This window comes from Scardinius erythrophthalmus (genome assembly GCF_964197995.2).
Source record: "Scardinius erythrophthalmus genome assembly, chromosome: 16".
Taxonomy (NCBI): Eukaryota; Metazoa; Chordata; class Actinopteri; order Cypriniformes; family Leuciscidae; genus Scardinius; species Scardinius erythrophthalmus.
In genome coordinates this window covers 3,995,873-4,007,446 of record NC_138236.1, presented here as the reverse complement: position 1 = coordinate 4,007,446, position 11,574 = coordinate 3,995,873, and the positions used below count along the sequence as shown (strand labels likewise).

At 37.6% G+C, this 11,574-nt stretch overlaps 1 protein-coding gene across 1 annotated transcript in view; it reads right to left on the bottom strand.

Moving 5' to 3' along the window:
• Positions 1-387: 387 nt before the first annotated feature.
• LOC308704664 (mannosyl-oligosaccharide 1,2-alpha-mannosidase IA) overlaps positions 388-11,574 on the bottom strand; it is a 215,495-nt gene continuing 204,308 nt past the window's right edge. The window contains exons 9-12 of the mRNA XM_081389126.1: positions 11,559-11,574; positions 6,882-7,054; positions 4,457-4,572; positions 388-2,064 (exon numbers count right to left, since the gene is read on the bottom strand). The exon at positions 11,559-11,574 is cut by the window's right edge and continues 204 nt beyond it. Coding sequence (XP_081245252.1) covers positions 1,914-2,064; positions 4,457-4,572; positions 6,882-7,054; positions 11,559-11,574 — 456 coding nt within the window. The 3' untranslated portion in view covers positions 388-1,913. The remainder of the gene's footprint in view (positions 2,065-4,456; positions 4,573-6,881; positions 7,055-11,558) is intronic.

The window sequence follows — 11,574 nt, the reverse complement described above, 5'->3', positions numbered from 1 at the left end:
GACGTTTAGGGAAACCTGTTCGAAAACGTTCATTATTTTTGCAATTCAGTTTGGTGATGCAGAAATTGCAGTGAAGCAAACAAAAGTCATTAATTTACAGTGAGGGCTAGTGATGAGTAACAGCAATAACTAGTAATGTGATGTGGGCATGTCTAGGATGTACTAAAGTAATAGATGTGATTGTTTATCTGGGATTTGTGGATCTAATGCTTTATAAAACCTAATGGGGGTCACCAAAGTACACACTACTCATGCCAAAACCTATGAATCCTGTGCAGTATTTTGAGGATGTAAGTGGCACTTAACGCAGGTCGAAGATTAATAACATGTTTTAAAAGCTAATGTGAGCTGGTGGAAATGCAGGGAATGAAAAAAAAGACACTTGGAGCATTTGTGCACTCGTTTTAAATGTATAAATCGCACAGATCTTTTACCAGTATTTGAAAATATTTAACAATGAGAGATGTTAAAATTAACAATGATCAGCACTACCGTAATGAATAGTGCAAATAACTGTAATCAAAACTTGTACAGAAACACCTGAGGAAAACGAAAAGAACGAGTCTTTCATAAATGTCCATAAAAATTAGAAAAGAGAAAGAGAGAGAAAATAGAAACAATTAATGACATGAATCACGCACATTCATCATGTAAAGACTTATTCCACCATTACTGTGTCTGACGGCGTTGCTTTGGGGACGAAAACCCCTGGAAAAAAACCTTCACATTCACCATCGATGCTTTGAGCCGACTGTGGTCGATAGGGCTGGGCTATAGTGCTAAAATCACAGGCAATTTCACTTTTTTTTTTTTTTTGTGGGTTAAAATATGCAGGACTGATTTAATTAAGATACACTGTGTTCATCTGATGTTATTCAAAGCTGAATCATTTTCATTTACACGCACCAATATAACAAATATTTCTACTAAAACAATATAAAAAAGCATCAAAAGGGGACTTTCAAGAACATTTCTGAGTGAAGATGCGAAGAATCTTTGTTTTCAGTGTTTTGATTCTAATAAGTGAAACGGAACTGAATTTGAACTGGAATTGAATCAAAAGAAGAATCATGAAAATGTCATGAAAAATCACCCAGCCCTAGTGGCCATACGGTGTCAGTGCAAGTGTGTGTTTTTCCACTCTCGTGATGCTGGTCTTTGAAAACATGGCATGTCGTGCACAACACCGAGGCTCACGACGCAGTCAAAGCATTACAAAATACGAGTGTAAAGAATATGAGCACTAGAATCACACAAAACAATCCCGCCCTGCAAATGACATCATTCCTGTTTAAACGAAAGGATTTTGTACAATACATTTTGCAAAGGAACCTTTGTAAATACCCCTGTCTTTTGCTCTGCCTTGAAATAATAAAGAAAGAAAAAAACAATGCCACAAAACTGGACCCAAAATCAAAATATCACAGATGGGGAGAGAAAATGAAATAAAAAAGATTGCAAACGCTTTGGCAGAAGAGGTGGGAAAGGAATACACAATGAAAGGATGAAAGAAAAGATAAATTACAGGTGAGACGTGAAGAAAAGTGGTTTTCTCTTTCGCTCAGCATGGCCCAGCATCATACGGTGCTCCTCCCACAGATTCGGGGCTGCAAGTTATTCGTTTCTTCCTCACAGAGGAAAGAAGCAAAGAAAAAAAGGTGCTCTTCTCATGAAAGTCACGTTTCACTGATTGTCCACGGAAAATTGCGCTGACTTCTGCCCCGCCGAGGAGAGCAGGAAGTCTCGGCTCAGAGATATACAATCACAGCGTGTGTGTATATATATATATATATATTTATATAAAGAGATCCTTTACAGGAAAGGAGCTGAGAATCCAAGTCAAGACCGTGAGGTTGCGGCCCCGCCTTTGAATCCATGTTTCATGTGTGTGTTTGTGTGTGTAACGGTGGACATTACTCCAGGCGCGTCTGTCCGTCGTCTGGCTTGGTGCTGTGCTCCTGCAGGCATGTTTGGCGTACGACGGGCAGCGGGTGAGCCTCCGTGTTAAACACCCAGTCCTCGAGAGACAGCAGGTCGTCGTCCGAGAACAGCAGGTACAGGTATCTGTGATCGCATAAGGACAGGGTTAACAAAACTCAGAAAAATACAGCATGACATTCTTTAAAGTGCCCCTATTATGCTTTTTTGGATGCATGACATTCTTCCTTATTATACTTTTTCGGATATTATCTTTCATGTAGTGTGTAATGTCGCTGTTTGTCAATTTAAAAGGTCTTTAAAGTTTGAAGGATTAAAGTGCACGATCAATTGAGTTTTTGATTCAATCCAAATCTGATTCTGAACTGCCTGAAACGAGTCGTCGGCAATTCCTTGTGGGTTTGTAACAAATTTGCATAATGCTAGCCCATACCTGTCAACATTTGGATACCAAAATACAGGAGATCTGAACGAGGGGGGCAGGCTAAATACACATTAATTGCGCAGATATTAACATAAATAAATACAAAATCTCTGTATTACATACATAATACATTACATACATCGTCTCCAATGCCATCTCTCTCATGTTCGTCCATCCTCGGGATGCTGCTGTTCTTCTTTGCATGATTTTTTTCCCCCCAAACTACTTCAGCGGACCTTTAAGTAACTGGGGTTAAGTAACCTTAACCAATGAAATTAGCTGCAGGGCGGGATTTCTGCTTAACTGGTTTGCGACCATTGGGATTTTTTTTATTTTTTAATAGAAAGATTAAAAATACGGCAGAAATACGGGAAAATAAAACGGGATGATAGCGGGATAGCAAGGTAAAATACTAGCCTGGGTTTCCCCATGCTGCCTTGAGTGCAGCGCGATTTTATTCACGCTGCTAGGCAGCCTGGATACCATGGACCAGATTTTCCCCTCAAAAAGGGAACCAATCACAGAACGGGGAGGGAGCAGCAAGACAATGACGACGTCTATGCGACACACAGAAGCAGTTTGTTTATATCTATGGATCCAACATGGCATCAGACGCGAAGTTACCTTTCGATGCAGCCTTAGATAGTGTTCTAAGTAGTTTAGAACGCAAGTTTATTTCGTCTTCTTCCTCGTCGAATTTCTGCCGCTCTACATACGTCATCTGGTATAATTGAAACGATTGGCTATGAGCTACGTACAGGCGCATTTGATAGACATTCGTAGCGCCCAATAAACGGCTCTGGGCATTCGTAAACCACGCCTCAAATACGAGAAAATTAACATGTGGTTCCCAGACCACGTCTCAATGAGACGAGGTCTGACGTTAGCCAGGCTAGTAAAATACGGGAGAATCCCGGGAAAAACGGGAGGGCTGACAGGTATGTGCTAGCCTATGGTCTTCATTGGCTTCCTGTGAACAACGTCTACTTTGCCCCTCAAACACTGTATTGTAGCTGAGACTTGTAGAGTTTGGTTCATGTTTTCTGCATTGTGAAAGCAATGGATGACATTGATATGGCAAAACCGCTGAGTATCAAGTGCTGAGGAAGAGCTGAAACTCAGATATGCTAATACACCCACATGCTGTAAGCGGTCGACCAATCACAGCAGACTGGGCCATCTGACCAATCACAGCGGAGCAGGCTCTCGGAAAGGAGGGGTTTCGAGAGACCGAATACTTGATTAATCTGTTTGGACACTGTGAGAAACGAGGTGATGCTGAAATGTATATTCTGAGAAAATTAAATAGTTTTTTGACCTTTGATGCTTGTAAACCTTTTTTTAGGAGACTCCAAAACAAAATTAGGAACCTTTAAAATATCATAATAGGGGCATTTTAACACTGCCATTATGGATGCCACTATGAATCACAAAAGGACATTTGACACTTCTGTTTTCTGTACAACTAAAGTCAACGAGGACGGATGTTGTTGAGCTCCAAAAATATATATAAAAATCTATAAGAGTAATGCCTTACTGAAATTATGTCTCATGTAATCGCCTCAATCAGAGATTCATACATTCGTAAAACAGCTTGTGAACACCTCAGAAAGGTTATGTTCATATTTCATTAGGTAGTTTTAAAAAACACTACAGATGAGTATATTTACTGTTAATTATTTTAGAGAGGTTTTTTTTCACCTTTAAGAAAAAGAGACATGCAGATTTACAAATAAATCAACAATAGATCAAACTACAGTAAGTAATCCCATTGTACTGTGATATTTACAAAGAGTTATCGTACTGTCCATACTGTAGTTTAAGCATTTGACAGGGTAAGAAAATTCAAAGCTTACAGCACAAAAGCTCAAGAAAATACCACCAAATTATCTCATCCGCAGAGAAACGATATCAATGCATCTTAAGTCTTTTTATATCATCTTGCGTTAATCATCCTTATAGTTCAAACTGAAGTTCTGCATGAACGGCATTTAGCCACATCTAGTGCAAATTACTCCACTACTGTGATTCCACGATTCATTATTAAACCCATAGATGAGATGATTCAGAACACGAGGGTGATAATGAACTTACTTGAGAGTCTCGGACAGGAAGAAGCTTTGCTGCATGTTGTCGTGACTGACCGTAGAGGCGTACACATCTCTGATTCCTGAGAAACCCGCGTCTACGCGACAATGCTGCTCTAACGCCTGTGAAGACAAACCGCTTGAGCGTGAGGATTTATCCACAATGTTTATAATTACAATGTGCCAAGAAACAATACAGATCATGTGACACTTCCTAGTACAGTATCAGTAACCTTATATTAGCAGTTCACAACAGCAGGAAAAAAAGTGCTTGTAAATAATAAAATGCAAATAACTATATAATCATGCATTGTTAGGATAGTAAAATGGACTGTTGAATTAGAGAAGAGATATCATTAATAAATTCATATCGTTTCAAAGATGTACTTTTTGTGTATTAAGTGACATTGTATTATTCAGAAAGGATGCATTATTTGATCATAAGTGACAGTAAAGACATTTTAATGATACAGAAGATTTCTATTTCAAATAAAAGTTATAGAATCAAAGAATCCTGAAAAAATTACAATGAAATGAAAACGGTTTTCAACATATTATAATGATTTTCTGGAGGATCATGTGACACTGAAGACTGGAGTAATGATGCTGAAACTTCAGCTTTGATCACAGGAATAAATTACAAGAGATTTGTGAGTACATCCTTTAAAACAACAGTGTGAGGGTCACCAGCTGGAGTGCCCTTGAGAGCCACCAGAGGGCACTCCACATCAGACTATTGTCATTCCCTCATAAACTACATTTCCCATAACTCACTGCCCGCTCTCATCATCCCTCATTGCATCCACCTGTGTCTCATTACCTTGTCAGTCTCAGCCTATTTAAACCATGGACACTCACTCATTCCCTGCAAAGTCTTGTTTAGTGTTACACTGCAATTCCGAGCATTCTCCCTGGTTTCATGTCTCTTGGTTTTGGATTTCTTGCCTGTTCCGTGGATTACTCTTTCCCGTGTTCCCTGCCTTGGGTTTGTTTGTATGGACTGCCTGCCTGTGTTTGACCTTGCCTGTACTTTGGATTACTTCTTTGGATTACCCTGTTCAATAAATACTGCATTTGGATCCTCAACCTTCTTGTCTCGGAGTAGTTTGTGACAAACATATCTGCTATTTTTTTGCTTTTTTATTTCTGCTATTCTAAGTGGAGAAGATTTACCGCTAAATTTGAGCACTGAATAAAAAAAGAGCTGACATGGCAAATTAATGCTCTATTAACCTCAAACAAAGGTAGACATCTAGACTATAATTAGGATTGTCTCATGAGTTGGTTTGAAGATGTATTTGACAAATGCATTTGCGTTCCTCTCCACCTCCTGCACCCAGTAATTAACATGTCAGTCTGTTGGAGGGAGTGCAGCGCTTTAACATGAGCTATATTTAATAGAACAGCCATAGCCAACCATTCATTTACCGAAGCTAATGCGAATAAGTGCCATGTAAGACCTTGAGATCCTCAACCTCTCGCTGCATAATCAAATATAGTACAGAAGGTTGTGTATCTATCTATATCCATCCATTGAATATATCCATCTATGAATTCATCCATCCATGTACTGTATATATGTATGTATTATTGAATCTATCAGTCTATAAATCCATCCATCCATCCATGTATATATGTATTATTGAATATATCAGTCTATGAATCCATTCATCCATCCTTATATGTATGTATTATTGAATATATCGATCTATGAATCCATCCATCCATCCATCCATCCATCCATCCATCCATGTATATATGTATGTTTATTGAATCTATCGGTCTATAAATCCATCCATCCATCCATCCATCCATCCATCCATCCATCCATCCATCCATCCATCCATCCATCCATCCATCCATCCATATATGTATATATTATTGAATCTATCGGTCTATGAATCCATCCATACATATGTATGTATTATTGAATCTATCGGTCTATAAATCCATCCATCCATCCATCCATCCATCCATCCATCCATCCATCCATCCATCACATGCATTATTTAATCTATCAGTCTATGAATCCACGAGTCCATCCATTCATCCATGTATATATGTATGTTTTATTGAATCTATCACTCTATAAATCCATGAATCCATCCATCCATCCATCCATCCATCCATATATGTATATATTATTGAATCTATCGGTCTATGAATCCATCCATACATATGTATGTATTATTGAATCTATCGGTCTATGAATCCATGAATCCATGAATCCATTCATCCATCCATCCATCCATCCATCCATCCATCCATCCATCGAAGTAACGCTAAACAATATACTAATTTCTGTAACCACATTTTTAATATCAGGGTAATACTTTCATCTATTGAAAACCCATATTTTTTGACCAATAGTCTAAATATTCACATTACATTTTGAATATGTGTTTGTTTGATTTCACAGATGTCTCACACACCTCCACCGCCTCCCAGCCCCACTCCCTGTACTTGGGGTCATGGGTCAAACGCCACATGTACATGTAGCTCTCGATGACCTCTGGCCTCAGGATGTAGTAGCGGTCACTCAGTCGGGTGGCTGTGGCCTCCGCTCCTCCATCAAAACGGAAAGCCTCTGGACCAAGTTTGGTGGCTGTTGACATAGAAAAACGTTTAAACACTAACTCTAAATACTGTTCCTGGTCTTATTGTGAATGAGTAATCAATGCACATTATTCTTAAAGGAAATAATGTATTGATAATTCATTGCAATGTAAAACCATCTGAAACTCCAATAACCTGATTCTGTTCTGATATACTAACAATCCAATCACAATACGGTTTGACACCGTCACACTACAATAAAACGGGTTGTGAAACATATTTCACATAGCCAAAACAATAACAGTATTTTACTTTCTAATTAAGGTGGTTTTCATGTGTGTCTCTGCATTAAAGTACATTCACATTGACAACGTGTCAATCGCTGGACGGCAAGTCACTACGGCTGGTTGACTTTATGCCATTGATCTGTGAATTTTTGAAAATCACATTCATAGAATGAATTTCTGAAGCCAAGCAAGAAGAAATAAACAGTTATGTTGCGATATTCACATGCTACATTAAAGTGCACAGAATAGACGAAGATAACAAACCGCTTAGTAAATGTTGAGAACTTGAGATTAACATCAAATAAGATTAATAAATGCTGTAGAAGTTATGTTCATTGTTAGTTCATGTTAACTAATGAAACTTTGTTGTAGTGTTACAGAGAAAACAGAAAGCATGTCTATTGCTCTCACTAAAAGTGTTATATGCACTAAAAACAGAGATGCTAGTTAGTCTTTAATCTCCCACATAATGATTCCTCAGATGGTGTAAATACTAGCAGATGCGATGAGCTTTGTGTTTTTACAGCATGAAGAAACCTGAGGTAGTAAACACAAAGCGTGTGTGTGGTTTGTGCAAACTACTGTATGATCACCAGCCGGTCTGTGAGGACGTCTTTTTGAAAACACAATGCAGAACATAAGAAAACCCAAATGTATCCCATTATGCCCCTTAAATCTAAAATTACAAGCAGCTCCAGTCTGAGAGAACACTTTCTTCTGAATAAACATTTTAATTTGCATACTGATTTCGGTTTGTTTTGTCTCAATTCCTCATCTCTTTAGCAATATTACACCACTTCATCCTGGAACAATATTTAGCACGGCGGTTGTATTTAAGTGTAGTATGGCAGTGATTATAGTGAATGACGCTCTGTTACGGTGATGCCGCTTCTCCCACGGGGAAGCATTTATCGCCAACATTAATATGACACTTCTCGATATAAGGCACGGCGTTTCTCCAAACCTGTTTAATATAACAGCTTCTTTTGAGCTTCACGGCACACTCGGGCATATTATAATGAAGAGAGTATGTTAATAAAAGTAAAACATAAGACAGTATTTCCCAGTATTGATTGTCAGGTCTTGTAATGCATGGCTATTTATTTGGTGTCTCAGTTCTGCTCCTTGTGTTGTTTGCGGTCTTTGTTATTATTTGTATTATTCTGACTCTTAATTTCATTAAATCTTATTTTCATCTCTCATTTCTCATTCCTCATTTTCCCCACATTACAGCATCTTTTTTATATAAGTGATTCTCAATAGATTCACATTTTAATACAGTAATTTTGTTTTACTGTAGTACAGTAATAAAATGATTAATTATTTAAAGGGATACTTTACCTCTGGAAAGATGAATGTGTATTTAAAATGGGTCTTTTATGTAGTAGAAATGTGAAATTATTTTTGAATTTGGAGCTTTCTAGACTGAGAAAAGCCAGAAAATGTATTTTTGGCTCATGTTGATGAAAGACTACAACTCCCAGAATGCACTTGCTTCGCTGCTCTACGAGGCCATTCCCAAGCCACGCCTACCGGTAAGAGTGCGCAGTTAAACAACTAGGCTAGGCTACTAGTTGACTCGAAACTTAAAAAAGACGCCGTTTTATTGTGAGTCTCCGTGACGAGTCTGCCCGGGATTTCGAGATTGCCCAAAATGTCCGGGATTCGGCTTTTGCGTTCTACAGTCGCCATTCATTATGTTTACTGTGGCGAGCAGGACGAGGCTGAGGGCCGCGGGAGAACGGCGCGAGGCCGGTGGCGTGATTACTGATGAGCGGCACCTGTGGGACGCAACGGTCTCGTATCTCTCACGGAGGAGCGGGACATTTTCTTAGCAATGCTAAAACGCACATCAACAGATCACTTGATTAGCATTCATGTAAACACTACGTTCAGACTCACCAATCGGAATGAATTCAGTTAGATTGAAACATAAGGTTTGCATGTAAACAATGAATGGTGACTGTAGAAAGCAAAAGCTGAATCCCGGACATTTTGGACGATCTCGACGGCCGGACATGTCCGGGAAAAACAGGATGGTAACCCCGACTAAGTTACTCAGCTTTCTCCACAAAACAAGAGCCTGCTAGCTTAGCTTCCAAAAAAGATGGCTGACACTATTTGTACATTCTGTGAGTGAGATCCCACCCTCTATGGGCGGGTTGAAAGAATGCGGGACAGCCCCTACTACTGGCTGTAGTCTTTAGCCTCTGGCCAAAAAATCCTCAGATGACGCAAAATGACGATTTTTGCGTCATCTGAGTTTTTTTTTCAGACAAAAAATACATAAATCTCTCGTCTCAGGGGGACATGAGGGAGGGAAGCATGGTAATTCGAAAATACTACAGGTTTTGATACAAAGCTTAATGCTAAATGCTGAAGTATCCCTTTAAAGGCAATACAAGAAATACAACAATGATATATAAATACTTGAAACTGAATGTTTTCACAATAATGATTTTGGGGAATGAGATTTTTGGGGTGAAAATATTTTTTTCATTAAACAAAACCGTAATTAAAGAAATCGTAATGTTCCTAAAATCACTTGTGTTTTTAAATGTCCTCAACAGGTTTGGTGAGATTGATTCATGTGTTGTTCAGCCGTGTTATATTTGAAGAGAGACGCGAGGTCAGACATTGTGTGCAGAGACGAGATCAAACATGTTATTTCACTCCTGCTATTTCTCTTGATGAGAGCGCTGTGAAGACCAGCACAATTTGTGCTACTTTTGATCCGAACCAGGTTGGACTTCATCTCATTTGTTTGCTTCTGATGTCTGAGAAACCAACACAGTCTGAGGAAAGAGGTTGTGATTATCCAGGAGAGTAATGGCCTTCCTCTATCTGAGCGGCAACAGATTGGGTTTTCAGTAACACAGACAAGCTGGGAGCATGAAGAGAAAGATAAGACAAAGGGATATTTCTGGGGAAGCTGCCTTTCAACGTTTTCTCACAGATCAGTAGGAGTCAAATCCCTTACTCACTAAACTGCAACACTCTGTCTTACGTCATTTCAGCTTTATTTTAGAAGCGTTTACATACTATTAATTAACTTTTATTATATTTTCAGCATGCATTTTATTTGTTTTTTGGTAACACTTTACAATAAAGTTTGATTAGTTAACATTAGTTAGTTAATATTAAGTTAATATTACATCAGTTAATACATTAGTTAATATTAACTAATAATGAACGGCACTTCTACAGCATTTATTAATTTTTGTTAATGTTAATTTCAACATTTGCTAATACATTATTAACATCAAATGTTGTATTTGTTAACATTAGTTAATGCACTGTGAACTAACATGAACAAACAATGACATATAACTTTGTCAAACAATGACAACTAACATTAACAAATATTAACAAATACAGTAACAAATGTATTACTCAGGGTTAGTTCATGCTAGTTAATACATTAACTAATGTTAACAAATGTAAAGTTTTTTTTATATGTCTGTATAGCGTACATTTATTTTTATTTCAGTTTTAGTCATTTTTATGGAAGCTTGTTTCCACCACAGAATAAAAAAGTCACAATTGCGAGTTATAAAGTCAATTGTGAGACAGAATTACCTTTTAAAATGTTTTATGGTGGAAACAAGCTTCCATAAAGTCCTTTTTTCCTTAGAATTGAACTTTATAACTCTCAATTGTGACTTTATATCACACAATTCTGACTTTATAACTTGCAATTGCGACTTTATATCACACAATTATGACTTTATATCTTGCAATTCTGAGAAATAAAGTCAGAATTGCGAGATAAAAAGTCACAGTTATCTTTTAAAATGTTTTATTCTGTAGCGGAAACAAGGTTCCACAAATTCTAGTACTTCTACTTCTACTTCTTTATTTCAGTTAGTTAGTTTTTCATCTTATATTTAGATATAATTGTTTAGAACCTTATTTCAGTTAACTAAAACTATCTTTAATAGATTTGGGTTTTCAGTTAAGCACTAAAATCACTAAAATAAAAATAAAGATACATAAAAATATTTACAAAAATGGATAAAAAAGACAAACAGAAGCAAAATTACTTAAACTTAAATGAAAAAAATATATACTATAATAGTATATTACTTTAAAGTTAATTTACTTCATGTGACTGTAATGACTTTCTGCATTTTAAAGAGTCGATTTAGGAGCGCTGCTGTTCAGTTCCTACTTCCTACTATAAATGAGGGGTATTTTCACCTACTCCAACTAACATTGTTTCCTGAGACCGTTCAGATATAAGCCCGTCTCTCTCAGCGAACCGACCTGAGCGGCTGTAGGA